The sequence below is a fragment of the Drosophila arizonae genome, chromosome X (genome assembly GCF_054131065.1).
Source record: "Drosophila arizonae isolate 15081-1271.41 chromosome X, UAZ_ARI_1.0, whole genome shotgun sequence".
In the NCBI taxonomy this organism is placed as follows: Eukaryota; Metazoa; Arthropoda; class Insecta; order Diptera; family Drosophilidae; genus Drosophila; species Drosophila arizonae.
In genome coordinates, this window is record NC_142927.1 from 15,190,368 (window position 1) to 15,207,299 (window position 16,932).

Genomic DNA, 16,932 nt, shown 5'->3' on the forward strand with positions numbered 1-16,932 from the left:
TCATATAGAGAAGCGACAGAGTTATATATAAACTACCTTATTTCATTGAATATCAAGTCTATATGTCATTACGAGAATATGATATACAGTATTACAGTCGAGTCCCGATAATTCGAAACGGCAAGTGGATCCGATTTTATTCTACTTTTATTCTATTCTAATTATCGAGAATTATCGAGAATGCATTTTTTTTTCGTTTCATTGCGATTTTGTATATAGCGGGGTACAAACTATCGAGAGTCGACTGTATATATAATTTATCATATAGCTAACTCCTTCAACTTCAACTGTATACAATCTTCGTCAGACTTTGTCAGAGCCACAGCAGAAGAGTTATCAGTCCTGGATTTGGTTTTTATTTTCTTTCTTATTATAGATGTTTTTCGATTTGATTGGCCTGTAATGAGGACTGTGATTGGCTGAAGTGTCACAGGCGCTGCCACACGCCAGTGTGAGAGAGGGAGCAGGAGTGGGAGTTGGCGAGGGAGTGGGCGAGGGATCGGCTGTGGGAGTGAGAGTGGGCGCAGACGGCGGCCAACAGAAATGGTTTTTCGTGCAGCTGAAGTTGGCTTTAATGAGTTTCAGCGGAATGCCGCCTTCATTCACAAATCAAAGCTGACAAAACGCAGCAATTAAAGGGACAAAGGACATGCGAAGAGAGGCAGAGATACGGATGCAGGGCCCAAAAGACAATACCACAAAACTGGGCAAGGTGTGTGTAAAGGCGATTGTCCTACTCCCTCCCTCTCTCTCTAACTCTGTCTCTCTTTGTCCCTCTCTATCTCTCTCTGTGTCTCTGTGTGTGCCGCTGTGCCATTCATAAAAATATTGCAATTGAAATTGTTTGGCATTTGAAATAAATTGCAAATTGTGTATCTGGCGAATGCGTCAAGCTGTGCAGAAGGAAGTAGGAAGTGCGCATAGGAAGTTCAGCAGGACTGCATGACTGACAAACTGTGCCTAGCTGACTGACTGACTGACTAACTGACTAACTGGCTAACTGGCTAACTGGCCGACTGTTCGACTGGCTAACACACTGGCTCTGGCACAGTGGGACACACGGCGCAAACCCATTTGTCAAGTTCGGGTTTGCTTTATGGCTGTGGCACTCACAATTAGATGCTCATAGCCCAGGTCTCTGTAGCAGCTGTAGACACACACACATAGACACTTTTTTATTAGTCAATGAGGCTGTGTCGCCTTTTGTCTGAGGCTGGCCTGCCTTCAATCGTTTAGCGATCCATTGACTCAAAGTCAACGTCGAGCCACTCGCCTGGAGAGCGCTCAACATCCGCTGCCTCGAGCATCGAGCCTCGAGCCTCGACTTAGACTTTGATTCCGATTCTTCTTCCTATTCAGCGTCGATGTCCTCTCAATAAAGGCCATGAAATGGCATTAGCCGCCATCCCCGCTCAGTTCGAATGGGCCGAGGGAGACTCGAAAGTAGGAAGTAATTTATCTAAATTTTGTAAGCTGCACGCATCAAATCGCTTTGCATCTCGCATGGAATTTCGATTACAAACGCCAATGACAATTGTGTGAAAGTATCCTAAGCTGATTTATGCCGTTTGCCAAAGAGCTAAGCAAACAAACAGCCAAAGAGATTGCTCACAGTTAACTGGGTACAAATTCTCAGTTTGTTTGACTCTGAATCTACTCAATTAACAGCAATTTGCCTTTGAATATGCGGAAATATGATGTGTTACATGTAAAGTAGATATCAAATGGAATATGCATAGTTTTTATTATATTAATGTTTAAGTCGAGCTTAAATAAATTAAGTATTTTTGGAACTAGAGGCTCTTTGGAATAAACTATTAAATATATATAAACTAGCTGGCCCGGCAAACGTTGCATTGCCCTCTATATTATTTCTAGGTAAAAAATTGTTGAAAGCTATGTTGTTCAGGCTGGGATACACTGATAAATTTATTAATCGGATTTTCATTCAAGCACCTTGTTGTAAACGACATTCTTCGTTTTTTGGTCGGGTGCAAGAACAAATAATGCGGATCGTTTGCCAACACGTGAGCATGCCACGTACAATTGACCATGAGAAAAACACGCATTTTCTAGATTGAGGCCACAAATAGTCAAAGATTGGCCCTGTGACTTGTTGATCGTCATGGCGAAGGCAAGACGAAGCGGGAATTGAATTCGTTTAAATTCAAAGGGCATATCTGTTGAGCTCATCGGAATCCTAGGAATAAGAACTTCCTCATCTTTAAATTTTCCTTTGAGTATCAACGCGTGAATCACATTGCTCATCAGTTTTCTTATCACCAAACGCGTTCCATTGCACAGTTTTGGTTGGTTTAAATTTCTAAGCATGCAAATCATGGAGAATTGCTCTTTTCATAGCTGTGTTCATTTCTTGACGCCGGTCAAGTTGTTCTTCCATATTGCCCATGAAGTATATTTGCAAGAATTTTTGCTGTGCATCTTCAATAGGTTGCAATGATCCAATGCGATGGCAAATCTGGCCTTGAATCTTTAAATTCAAAGCCATAGTTATAGTTATATTTACAAACACTATTTACAGAAATCTAACAAACTACATTATTCAAAATTTTTTTTTGGCAGTCATAGAAAATAAAATTTTTAACGTAAATTACCTTAAATATCCGTCTCCAATATTTTCCGCCCCAAATTATGTCATTTGGAAACAGGCATTGTATTTTTGAGTGTTCGCTAGAAAATGTCGTGATTCTAGTGTTTCGCCATAAAGCAGGGAACGCAATGGCTATGGTGACCGCTAATGGCAATGTCACTTTACCACTAAGGCAGCACAAACCGGGCGTTTCACCAGCAAACTTCAATGCGCCACAATGCTAGCAAACAACGTCCATTGGACCAATGCAAACTAAACGATTCAAGCTGTAATCAATGGTGCAATCATATCGAAACGCTGCTCGATTCAAATCAATCCTTGAACCATTTCTTATTGCCATTTCACGGGCTGCCTCTCTTTGAGAAGCACGAATTAAGGCCCTTCTTCCCTGGGTACTAACGCGGAGCCTTTCTCGGGCGATTTCTCGCTCTTCGTCAGATAATTGACTCGCGCTATTCCGTTGCCTAATTGCATTATGGGTCCGCCGGGAAAGATTAGATCTTCTAGGACGCGGCATTTTTATTAATAGTAATACTGCCCTCGCACAAAACCATATAAAACAATCGAGAAATATAAATATAAATAATTTACACAAATTTATGTTTGAGACAAACAAATACCTGAACTTTCGAGATATTTAGCTTTTGTAAAAGTCCAAAAATACAATTTTTAATAATTAACTTTTTTTTTTTTAATTTCGAATTTTGAATTTTTAATTTTTTATTTATTTTTGATTGTTAGGTTTTAATCTTTTGATTTTTTTTTTAATTTTTGCATATTTTTGATTTGAAATATTTATAAAGTTTAAAAGTCCGAAAATATAAAAAGCCAAAAATACACTTTTTAATAATTACCTTTTTTTTTTTTAATTTCGAATTTTTAATTTTTTATTTATTTTTTGAACAGTCAGGTTTTAATCTTTTGATTTTTTGCAGATTTTTGATTTGAAATATTTTTCCTTTTGATTTGAATTTTTTTTTTTTTTTTTTTTTTTTTTTTTTTTTTTTTTTTTTTTGAATAGTTAGGTCTGCTCGAGTTCAGGAGACCGTAGACTGACTGACTACATTTGTTTATTTACTTCTACACTATTGTCAAAACTGTCACTGTTACCAAGCCTACTGGGTATAAAAAAAATTTGAACATTTGGGGAAAAAACCGCGTTTTTCAAGTATTCGGCAAATTTTTTCAGTATTTTTAAGACCCTATACTAAACTCGTTGCGGAGACAAATCCAACAAATCAAAAACCATGAAAATTGGTTCAGCCCAAATCAAGTTATAAGCAGTCTTCACTTTTACACAACTTTCTTTTATATATATAGATTTGTTTAAATATTGCAAAAGCTGGACAGTAGAACATGTTGAATGTTGGAGTCGAATGCAACCAACTGCCTAATACATGTTCAAGCGTGCGCTAGAGCATTGAGGTGTTTATGCCTTCACCAATGTCAAGACGTCGAACATGATCACGTTTGAGCAGTGCAGATCTTCCTCTTATATGTCAGAACCTCGAGCAATGCTCGTTGATGGTCCCAGAACTCATAGTTAAATCTATTTTAAAATCTTCTATATCTGCTAGATATATGTATATATGTATAAAGAAAATTTAAATATAGTTTTCATATTAAAATTTTTTTAAATTTTATAAGCCATATCAAAATTCTATTTGTTACATATGAAGTATTTAACTTCATTATAGCTGGACTTTCAGAAGATGTGCAATCTACACTCCATAACCCACATAGATTCATAATATATGTAGCTCAAGGCTCATTCTAAGACTAAGCTCTCTAATAATCCAATTTCTACTCGCTGAATGATCAGAGACCCCAATTGAAAATCATAATATGATGATTTCATGATATTATGATGCATTTAGTCAAGTCAACAAATCAAATATCACTTTCTATACCCATGGGGCACAATGAGCATCACCTGGATGTATACGTTTTATACGTTTATACGTTTTACAGGTGTGCCGTTCCAAATGCTTGGTAGTGCCACTGGTGTTTATCTAACACGAGCTGCCAAGACTTTTGTGTCTGCTAGCGACATTTCCGCTTATCGAGTTTTGAGAGTTGAGCGAGGCTATCGGAGTCCAGCCTCCAGCTGGAGGTGAGCTCGACACGGAATTGGCAAACAACGAAGGGAGAGAGGAGGGAGGGGGCGGTCTGTGCATTACATTGATCACGCCAGCCGAGCTGACCAAAAGAGACCCCAGGGGCTTGTTAAACAAACCCAAGATCAATCAATAACAAATGCTCTATGCGATGCTATATTGCGCAAAAGGTGAGCGAGCGCTGAATGAGCTGCTTCCGCCCATTGGAAACTCCTTTGGAACAAAGTCAGTTTTTGGGTAAATCACTTCCGCGCAACGAATCTGAACCCAAATTGTCATGGCCGTCAATTGACAACACGAGCTGCTGAGCGAGAGGTAGCCTAAGAGTGAGAGTGAGGGAGAGGGAGAGAGCAGGAGGCGAGCGCAGACAGAATGAAACGAAAGGAAAACCGGAAGGTAAATTAAAATGGATGACAATGGATGCGACGGGCTGCTGTTGCTGCTGCTGCTATAAACGAGCATTGAATGAATGGCTGCGCTCAGCTTCGAGTGTGTGTGAGTGCGCGCGCGTGTGTGTGTGTGTGTGTGTGTGTAAAGGTGTGCAGGGCATGACACTCTCGGCCATGGCTGCAGTTAACAAGCCTGCAGCTAAGCAAACACCTTTTGCCAAAAACAAAACTCTTCTACAACAAATCCCCCTCTGCCCAGAGTATCTCTGTGTGTGTGTGTGTGTGTGTGTGCGTGTCTGATTTTTTACGCTCAATACAGCAGTCGCTGGCAACGAAGCGTTTAATTGGGGTTGTTAGACCGCCCGCCCCTAAAAGCCGAAATCCCAATTCTGAAATCCGACAAACTGTCGCGCGGTTTTTGCCTGACATTCAACATATTTTATTGCATTTGTATAGCTTGCAATCCCCAGCAGCAACAGCAACAGCAACAGCATTAGCAACAGCAACATTAGCAGTCAGCATTGTTGTTAATTGTATCTGCCGGCTACGGCTCGTTTAAGTGGCCTACGCATTGTCACACTTCAGTTGGAGTTCTGTTCCCTCTGTCCATGGAACAGCTGCGAATCAATTCGAGAGATATATATGTACATACACATACACATACACATACATATATATCACCTCAATTGCAACTGAAAGCGTCTGGCTAGCATATTCATTCAGAGACCGGCCATGAATCTTGAATGAGGCTAGAGCAGTAGCAAATCAAAGTACTGTTAATTAGATCTAGATTGCTAGAGTATGTACTTGTGAGAAGAACATGCAATTTCCTCCGAAGACTCGCACTGACGATAAGAGCTCTAATCTACAATATGCTAAAGGAATATATGAGCACGGCTCTTAGCAGCAATTTATGAACGGAAGTGGACAACAATTTAGAAGTATTACAACTGCCTCTGAGTGCTTTCATTATATATGAAATAGAGTTTATGTACAACTATCGGCGAGTGACTGCTTGATTGAAATTTTGATAGATCTACCAAATGAGCTGCCAAATGTATAGAAAGAAATCCTCAAACTAGCAAATCTCTCTATTATTAGCAATTATTAAAAAAAAATTATAATAATCTAAGGGAATCGATTTCATTGATTTACAATGAATAGCTATGAATACATTTGTAGTAATACATGAGGCTATTTATATATTCATTTAACAATCTATTAAGAATGACTTGACATATATAAATATTTTCATCTATAAATCTATAAAATGAATTGAAGAAATTATTTAATTAATATTATATTAACAAATATATAAATTATAAAAATATTTATAATGTCCATAAATATGTATTTAAAATAACGTTTACCATAATTTTTTTTTTTTTTTTAATTTTTAAAATTATCTGAATATTTTATACAAATTTTGTTTGCAGGTAAAATATGTTAAATTTGAAATGACTTGAAAGACAAGAATATTTTGAGCTCAAATAATTATATACCGATTTTTACTTAAATAAAATATTATATGTGAAGCAAAAAAAAAAAAATATATATATATATATATATATATATATATAAAATAACAACTTTGAATAACATGAATTTGAATAAATTTAATTACAGTAGATAATTATACTTATGACTTATGAACGTAAGAATTATTTAATATTTATATTATTTTTATCATTGTTGTACTTAGTATATATTTCATAATATTTTAAGCTTTGACGTTACAATTTTGATTGATATTTATAGATATTACGTGTTGGGTAGATAGCAAAAATTATAAATACAAATCAAATTAAAAATGTGTAATGGATATAGAAATGTTTATCGTACCTTTCATTATAGATAAGACAAAAGTAATAGAATGATAATTATTTTGTAATCAATAAGAATTCTGAATTCAGTTCCAAATATGCTCCATGAGAATCGTATACAATATTCAGATAATCCACTTTTATTATCTGCCATTGTTGAATGGCTGGTGGGATTAAGCGCTGAGGGATTCGCCTTTGCCAAACTTAAAGACACAAAATCTAAGCTCTGACACAACAACATAAAACTGAGAAGAAGAAGAAAACAAAGAGACAACAATTGAGGCGAGTTACTTAACCCTAAACAATAATACAAATAGGCAGGGGCCAAGCAAAACAACATCAGTAACAACAACAATAACGACTTCAATAAACAAGAAGCGTAACAACAACAAACCCGTTAGAGTACTTTGAAGTGTCTAAAAAAAAAAAAAGAAAGAAAAATAAGCAGAAGAGCAGAAAAAATATATATGTACATATACATATATATGTATGTATATATAAAAATAAATAAATAAATATAAATAGGTGAAGTGAAGCGAACGGAGCTGCAACTGCCGGAAAAACAGAACAAGTTTTGTGCGCGAAATTCAATTGAATTTGTATGTAATTTGAATGCCGCACACACACACACGCACATACACACACAGATGCACAGTGACTAATACAAATGCAGCTAGAGAGATACAGAGATATATGTATTTGCCAATGTGAGAAACTCACGCGTGTTGTTGTTGCTGCTGCCGCTGACTGGCTACTTAAACTTCCTGCGGAAGCTAAACTACAGCAGCAACAGCAGCAACAGCAACAGCAACAACAGCAACAGCAATAATAAAAAATAATAGCAACAACAACAACAACAATAAGAACGAGCATCGCGTCGCTGCCAGCGTTGAAAGGCTTTTACTTTGGTTAGCTCGCTTCCTGCTTCGGCTTCTGCTGCTTGTTGTTGTTGCTGTTGTATTTATTGTTGCTGCTATTGTTAAATGCAACATCATCATTAAGCGCGTAACAATGGCCATCACACACACACACACGCACACACTTTACATACGCACATAACACGCTCGCTATGTACTCGTATTTAGAAGAGGCAGCACACAAAATGGGCGTGCGATACATGCTGCTGCTGCTGCTGCTGTCGCTGCCACTGCCTCTGCCGCTGCTACAAAATTTCCCTTGTCAACGTTATCCTGTAAATTGGGAAATTTCCCAGCAGCAGCAGCGCGCAAGTGCGCCATGCACGCTAGCTATCTCGCTTGCGCCGCGCTGCGATTGGCCAGCGGCAGAGCCAGCGACGCGCCCACTTTTGCAGCGCAACGACGACGACGATGATGATGAAGAAGAAGCAGAGCCAGAACCAGAGCAAGCAGAGCAGCAGCGACGCCGACGGCACTACACGTGATTTCCCCAGGCCTGCCAGTGCCTCTTTCTGTGTGCGTGTGTGTGTGTGTGTGTGCGTGTTTTCTTTTTGCTTTTTTTGAGGTTGATGAGTGCGCGTGTTTTCCCATTTTCATTTGTAATCCGAGCCATGAACGGCCATAGAATGCCACAGTGGCCTCATGCACACACATACATACATATGCTCGTATACATATGTGCTTCGATCTGCTTATGTAAAGAGACGCTCCTGCATAGCTAGGGGGCGGCGGAGGGGCCGTACATACTCGTATATAGAGTGGGTGCCCTGGCACGCCATGTCTGCCATGTTCCTTTTTCAATTGCTAAAACTTTTCGCCCTGCACTCGTCCTCTTGGCATTGTTCAAGTTAGCTAATGGCCGTTTTGATGATGTTCCTTTCAGCAGACCCTCCACGGGAGGCCCATCCCATCTACACACATGCTCACACACTCACACGCACACAGAATTGGGTGTGCTCCATAAAGTTAGACAAGCGACAGCTCCACATATGTACAGGCTATAGCACACATGCATGCTATTTATATGCACATATACACATACATGTATATATATATATATATATACCGAATCTGAATCTAATCATGGCTTTACTTATGAAATCGTATCGCATCGAATCAAATGTGCCGACTCTTTGCTCAAGTGCCTGGCAAGTCGTCACGATTACATGGAACAACAATCGGTTCAATGAGTCCTCATATGTGCATAATCTTATATAATATAAAATGGTATATAATCACATAATAATAACCGAAGTAATAATCAAAGGAGATAAATGAAATTTCACTCGGAATCTCCAACTGAAAATTTATTATATATTATTATGCAAGATATATTTGTAAGAGAAACCATTTTAGTTGAAGATATTTTAATCAAATTCTTAAAGTTTAGTTTAATAATTCATATTTTATTTATTTTATTTTTATATCCTGAACCCATTGAAAATGGGAAATCAGGGTATAATGGTTTTGTTGAAATGTATGTAACAGGCAGAAGGAGGCGTGGCAGACCCCACAAAGTATATATATTCTTGATCAGGGCGACGAGCTGAGTCGATTTGGCCCTGTCCGTCTGTCTGTCCGTCCGTCCGTCCGTCTGTCCGTATGTATGAACGCGTCGATTTCAGAAGATATAAGAGCTAGAGACTTCATTTTTTTTAAATGTCCGTAAGTTTATCATTAAAAATCGATAACTCATCCCGATCTTTTTTATCGATAAAAAAAACCTTATCGAAAACCAGTTATGAAATTATAGCTGCTACACCTTTATTGCTAGAGTCTCAAAATTTTTAATTTATGCTTATATGCCTATCGTGCACTTATAAATACAATTCTAGTGTACTGTTGATATTATTGTACCAACACTTTTCATATATTTCGAGCATGGAATGTCCGTGTCTTAAGTTCTATTTTTACTAACTATTCTATTCTATTTTTGCTAAATAAACTTATTCTGAATTATAACTAGACCAACTTTTCCTAAAGTCAAAAAGGAGACCAAATTGATTTTTTTTTTTTATAATTGGCAAGTTTAATTTTTTTTTTTTTTTTTTTTTTTTATTCATTATTATTTCAATAATTGGCAAGTTTTCCTCAAATATCTAATTTTATTGATGTTGAAATTCTGTTTTTGTATTTTTATATATTCAAATAAATTTCAAAAATTCTTCTTCAGTATTTAAATACTTCTAACTTAAAAAAAAGTAGCATACACAATACAATATATAAAATTTTATATTTATTAATTACAGTCCTTTCATATACATAATTTAACATTTCAAAATCAACACTAGACGCAAAATAAAAAAAATAGAGTAGAGGATTAGATTGCGACGAATCAATCACAATTAAATGAAACTGATAATCGAGTTGAATTTATTTTCAGAAATCTAGTTTGCCAGATTGGTGTTTTGTTGTAGTAATCAATGAATCGGCTTGACCTTAAACTTGATTCCTTATATTCAAATTAGATATAGTTTTGCTATTATAATAAATAATTAACTGCGCTCGATATATGTATCTATAATTTATTTAGATTTTTGTATATGATTGTTGCTTAGATATTTCTAAGGATTATCAAGGATTATCGAGCAACAGCAGTTAGAGAGATTTGGGTAGCTTCAAAATATGTGTTTTTTCTTTTAGTCTTTAATAATAATATTAGATATTTAATATATTGATTTATTATTTGCATAGTTGAAATATCAGATTTTATATAACATTGAGCTTCCCTCATTCTACGAATCTTAGTTTAACTCTACTAGATTCTATATCCTTCATATCATATGCCAAAGCAAAATGAAGTACCCAAAGGTATTCGCAGTTCTGAGGATAAACAACTCATATACGTCGACATTTATTATATATCATATGTATATTTATAAAATATACTATACTATACTAAGTACTACATACATATATAACCGATTATCCACATTTCTATCTTCACTCTCGACCCGCTTCGATTTTAATCAGCTCTCCAGCAATATTCAGCATAATTTAAAGTTAGTTTCTGATTGTGGAGCGAGCTCCCTGCATGGCGTCAGTTGATGAGCTGCTGGCAGTGCCTTAATCAGATGCCAGTTGTGGCAAGAGTAAGAGCGTACGAAGGCATCTCCGCTCAACTCCGAGACAATGATGTCCCATAGACGCAGGCACGCATACACAAGTAGTTGGCCGGCTGGGCTAGGAGCTGGTCAGCTGGTCGGCTGGAGGAACGGCGATAATGATAAATACAATATAATGACACGGCAATTGTTGACAACATCAAGTGCTGGACAGGGCGAAAAGTCGCCAGCCAGTGAGCCAATCAGTCCGTCAGTCGGTCAGTTCGTCAGCTCGTCAGTCTGCCAAGCTCATGAATGAAAGAGGTCCAGAGCGGGGCGTCAGAGTGCGCTGGGATGCGGCGAGCTGTCTGACTGGCTGGCTGCCTCAGCCTCAGGCTCAGTCTCTGCCTCTGTCTAAAGGGCCGATACTCGAACGGCACAATGGCAGCTCTCTACACACACACACACACACACATGCACATGGACAGCGAGGGCATAGAGAGGCGGCTCAAGTGGGCACTCGTCGTCGTCGGCTGGCTGTTGCGAGCGAGTGCGAGTGAGATGGCAGCCCTACACACGTATAGGCTGGCCTTGTTTGGCGCAAGGATGCGCGCTCAACAACAAATGGTGGTGGTTGTTGTTGCTGCTGCCGCCGCCTCTATTGCTGGTGGTTGAATGAGCCACTCACATAGTTGCTGCTGCCGCTGCTTCTGCTGCTGCTGCTGCTGCTGCTGCCGCTGCCGCTGCTGCCGACGTAGTATCCTTGTTGAAAAGGACATGAGAAGCCACTTAGTAAAAATGCGACGAACGCGCCGCGACTAAACAACAGCCAGAAGAGAGACTCTCTATGTGTGCGAGTGTGTGCGAGTGTGTGTGTGTGTGAGGCTATATACCCAATGGTGGATGGATGCACCATATACAAAGCATACGTACGTACGTGTGTGTGTGTTCGTGTCTGTCTCACTGACTATATGTGTGTGTGTGTGTAGTTTTTGGTACTTTTGCGCCGTTGGCTGCTTGGACTCGTGTCGAGTTCTTGATGTCTCGTTAGTTGTTGATGACACTTCAGTTTGGAATGTTTAGAGTGCGGCTGACAACGCAAACCGAACTCGAGTCGACAACAAGATCGAAATCAGTCTGACTACGCAGCTCGAGCTGAATCTCAAACCGAAATCGCATCTAATCAAAGCCAAAATCAAAACTCTAAATGTTTCATGCAAATGCAAACTAAATCGAAATTCGAATCGAGATCGAAACCGGAATCGAAATCGAAATCGACATCGAAATCGCAGTGAATCCGCCTTGCCACTTATTATGATAACGTGCGGTGCTCGCAAAGCTCTGGCCAAGTGTTGAAATTGTGTTTGGCTGTACTAGACAATCCCTTGGGGATTTATCTACGCATTTCGTTTTCATTTTTTTTTTGCACGTGTGACACTTGTGAATTTGTACGGCCGCAAAGTGGCGGAGAAACGCAAAGGTACGCCGTCGCCGACGCCGCCGCCGGCGCAGCAGCGGCGCAAATCGGGCAACGCAACGCCGCCAACGGCCGCGCCCCCCGCGCCGCCGGCGCGCCCAACGACGCCCACAACGGCCACCGACATGACCACGTCGCACAGCCAGCCGGCCAACGTGGAGCGGACGCCCGCCAAGCAGCACAAGGAGCGCACCGCGGAGACGACCAACAGCAGCGGCAACAGCAGCGGCCTGGGCAGCGCCGGCAGCCTGCCCGCCTCGCCGCAGAGCGCGGCGACCGTTAGCCCCGGCACGCCCACAACGCCCAAGCGGCCGCTGCGCACGTCGACGCCCTCGCTGGAGCGGGCGGCGAAGATCATCAGCAGCACCGCCAGCACCACGGTGCCCACGACGACGACGCCAACGGGCGGCGCCACTCTGACGGCCGCCGAGCACTTGCGCATTCCAACGGGCGCGGCGGCCTTCAGCGGCTTCCCCGGGCTGCACAGCATGAGCAGCCTGATGGTGCCCTCGTCGGCGGCGGTGGCAGCGGCTGCCGCTGCGCCCTTCCTGCCCTGGTCGCCTATTCTCCTGCCGCCCTGGAGCCACGCCCTGCTGCCCGCTGCCTTCTATCCGGCGGCGCTGCGCAACGCTTTGCCTGGGTAAGCCGAACTGACGAACGGAAGAGATCTTGCTTGACTAGCACTCTCTCTTTCTCTTTATTCTTCTCCTTCTATTGCTGCCTCTTTCGCGCTGAGCTTTTCATGAAAGCTCGATCACTTCACTATTGGACTTTTAAGCATGCGTTGGGTATGGAATTCACTTGAGAATATTTGAGTCAAGTCAAGATTCAAGATTTCTTCTTTCTCTTCCTTCTCTATTGCTATCTCTTTTACTCTGAGCTTTGCTCTTGGTAGTTGCTGAATTGAGGAGTTTGATCAGTTGACTAAAAGGGACTTTTAAGCCTACATCTACTTGGATCTGCTTGATTGTTGTTGATCTTAGTTTTATGAATCTTTCAATCAGAGCTTTGCGCGTTTGAGTTGCTGAATTGAAGGTGTTGAGCCGAGCATCTATGGTATATGGGATCTACTTTACTCTACTTAACTGTTTTTGGTCAACTCGTAATAACTTATTACTTTGGTTAACTTTAAGCTCTACTTAAGCCTTAAGGTCAACCCTATATAAAGTTATTTGGGCAGAGAACCAGTAAAACTCTTAGCTCCTCTAAGATATCTACATATTCCGTCACTCTCTATATATACATCCACCTCCATTTGCATATCAAGCCTCCATTTATTCGCATAATTCGCATCTAGACTAAATATCAACTCATTATAGTAGGATCGATTGAGCAATCCATTGAATGATCTACTGAACGATCAATTAAACAATCTATTAAACAACCCATTGAACAATCAATTGAACAATCAATTGAACGATCTATTGAACAATCATATAACGATCGATTGAACAATCCATTGAACGATCTCTTCAATTGCGTGCAGTGACAGCTAAAACCTAAGACCAAGACTTGGCTTCAAGCGAATCGCAATTGAGATTAAGTAATTTGAATATATTTCTGATATTCTAGATTCCTTACAGTCCCATAGTCTATAGCTCCTGTCTGTGTTATTTTATGCCCCCTGTTCGGCTAATGAGCTGCGCCCACACTAATCCCGCTCGGCCGTAACGAGCTTTGCCGGCAATCCAATCAAGTCACTAACTGCCAAACATTGAGCAAATCTGTGGGTTAGGGCACTTGCCCGCTGGCTAGCAAATTACCCAAATCCTGAAGCGAACCGCTTCGCGCTGACCACGTAATTCCCCCCGAGCCGATCCGCAGATTTGCTGGGCTGGTGCATGCTCAACTGTGCTCAAGGCCCAGGGCCGAGCGCTGCTCAAGTGCTTGGCCTGTTCGGGCTGGCTTAGAAATTCCCATAGGTGAGTTGCAGGGAAACCCCAACCGGGCAACATGTGTGCAACAGACAACGCGGCAAATGACGATGACGATGACGACGGCAGCGGCGTCACACTGTCTGGCCGAAGGTTGGGACGACTGCCGAAGGGAATTCCGCTCCGACATGCGGGGAATGCCCCGCTGATGATGGTCCTGATGGACCTGAGCGCGTGGGAATTTCGCGCGCACATTTGGGAAAATTCGGCTGTGGAAAAACCGGAAGCGAGAGCGCTTTTTACTTGCGCCAACATGTGGCCGGCAAATAGTTAGCCCAGCCGGGCTGGCCTGGCCGGCAGGTTGAGGTTCAGGTGAACCCGATGCCAGGTAGCAGCAGCAGCGGCAGAGGATTTGCGTTTAATTGTTGATGGTATTAGTGGAAAATCAAATTTGCATTAGCCCTGGCTTAGCCTCGAACTAAGACGCTGACTGAAAACTGGGCCTGCGGCCGATCCAAGTCCGAGTGCGAGCCTAGACTCGCTCGGTGCTAGGTGTCAATAATCCAGCGATTTGGCTGCACTTAATCAAAGTTAATTCCCAGCAAGTGTGAAAATTTGAGCGACGAGTCGCAGCTCAGTGCAATTTCGCTCGCCCTGGCCCTGGCCCTGGCCCTGGCTGAAGTCAGTGTGCGGCAGGTAGAGGCCGAGCGCACAGGTAGATCCCTAGGTAGTGTGACGAACTGTGACCCGACCAATTTGTTGGCCATTGTGTTTATCTTCCTGTCCGTTCATTCATGAGCAGTGAAAGACACCGGATGTCGGATGTGGATGTGGCGGCAAGTGTTGAATCGACAATCGAAACTGTATTGCTCTTGTTCTCTCCTTTGCAGCCTCTTCGATGCCAAGGTGCCGTCGTCGCAGCGCTCCGGCTTTCATATATCCGACATACTCAATCTGGATGGCTCTGAGCTGAAGAGTGCCGCAGCAGCGGCGGCAGCGGCCGCGCACCACAGCACCCACAGCCACAGTCACAGTCATAGCACCCACAGCGGCGAACTGGGCGCTGAGCCGAGCAATGGGCATGGCCATCCGACGCCCACGGCTCTGTCGCCCACGCCCAACTCAGCGCTGCCACCGGCGCCGCCCAGCAACCCGGATGAGCATGTGACGCCCGCAGCGCACGGCGATCACCAGACCACGGATCACTCGGCCCAGCACCACCTCCAACAGCAACAGCAGCAGCAGCAGCACCAGCACCTCCAGCACCACCAACAGCAGCAGCAGCTCCACCATCCGCATCTGCACCATCAGCCGCATCATCCAGTCGCCCCGCTGCCCTTGTCGCACCACCAGAGCGCGGGCGGCGCCCAGCCGCCCATGCCCCACATGGGCGCCCACGCCAACGCCGCCTCCGCCCAGGCCGCTGCCCATCTGCTGGCCGCCGGCCAGTATCTGCCAAAGAACTTCGCCAGCAGCTTCGACGAGATGTCCTCGTACCACCACATGGCCCAGACAATGCTCACCCACTCGGGCCGCAGTGCGTGGATCAAGGAGAACGAACTATATGGTAAGTCCTTACACCATCCAAATAGAATATATTTTAGACTAGGATTAAATGCAGACATTTACTTTGAGTATTGGCGTCTAGTCTAGTTATATATTTTATATCATATTATAAAAGATATTTTTGAAATTTCTCTCTCTCTCTCTCTCTCTCTCTTATTTCGTTGAGCTCACTGAAAATGTCAGCTAATGAATTCTGTAAAAAATCTTGTGAGGGATAGAAGCAGACTTGATCTGATATATAGTAGTATTTCGATTAAGTTAGTATATATAGCAAAATATACGGAAAGTAGTATTTAGAGTCTCTTATCGGATATATCGAGTGCTGACATCCATTACTTCTATTATTTTATTTTCCTAGTCGAACAGCCCCATTTAAAGCACTCCCATATGATTCGGCCGTATAACATAGATTTACAGCTGCAAAGACTTTTATTCAGCATTAAAAGGCATATGAACTTTCGTATAAATCTAAATATATAAAAGATCAACTATATTCTGTTGCACAATAGTTTTATTTAATTTCAATAGGTTAAATTTCGTCTTAAAATTTAATAAATATACTTCAATAGAATATAGTTGGCCTTTATTATAATATATACAAAATAAGAAAGATACCCATATGATAAATAATATATAGCATACTATACATACATATATACTTTTTTTTTAATTTTAAATTTTTATGCAACATATATGTATATGTTATATAAAAATTCGTATAACTCGAAGCACTTCATACATTGATAAGCATTTTTGCCTGTTCATCAGACATACAACGATCTGACTGATCTTTATATAGTATATACAATACATATAGTATCAGCCCATTCTCCATTTGTCCGCTCTAAGCTAGCCAATTTTGCCTCCCCATAACAGAGTTATTTTACAATATCCGATATATATCGATCAGTCTAGAAGTCTACAAACATTTAAAATCTAGACTTAAAACTTTCAAATAATTTGATGTCACGTTAAATGTTTTAATATTTCTCAAACATCTTCAAGAAGTTCTACATATGGATAGACTCAAGTCGTAAATATCTCATGAAATAGCTAAGCATGAAAAGGTTTTCCCAGCTGCAGTTAGACATGCGCTCGGCTACTGGAGTTACAC

The 16,932-nt window shown here is 41.3% G+C and overlaps 2 protein-coding genes across 6 annotated transcripts in view; one reads left to right on the forward strand and one right to left on the reverse strand.

The window, feature by feature from the left end:
* LOC149267940 (uncharacterized) overlaps window positions 1-16,932 on the reverse strand; it is a 293,596-nt gene that overhangs the window by 96,884 nt on the left and 179,780 nt on the right. The window contains exons 1-2 of one of the 4 annotated variants that reach the window (XM_089473162.1): window positions 3,466-3,970; window positions 2,616-3,145 (exon numbers count right to left, since the gene is read on the reverse strand). The gene's annotated coding sequence lies outside the window, so the exon portion shown is untranslated. Of the gene's footprint in view, window positions 1-1,897; window positions 2,492-2,615; window positions 3,146-3,231; window positions 3,971-16,932 lie in introns of those variants that run through there. The other 3 variants (XM_089473161.1, XR_016270853.1, XM_089473160.1) reach the window with 3 other exon arrangements.
* The window catches only part of vnd (ventral nervous system defective), a 29,308-nt gene that overhangs the window by 6,802 nt on the left and 5,574 nt on the right, over window positions 1-16,932 (forward strand). The window contains exons 1-2 of one of the 2 annotated variants that reach the window (XM_018016704.2): window positions 11,656-13,018; window positions 15,143-15,819. In XM_018016704.2, coding sequence (XP_017872193.2) covers window positions 12,504-13,018; window positions 15,143-15,819 — 1,192 coding nt within the window. In that variant the 5' untranslated portion in view covers window positions 11,656-12,503. Of the gene's footprint in view, window positions 1-11,655; window positions 13,019-15,142; window positions 15,820-16,932 lie in introns of those variants that run through there. The other variant, XM_089473157.1, reaches the window with a different exon arrangement.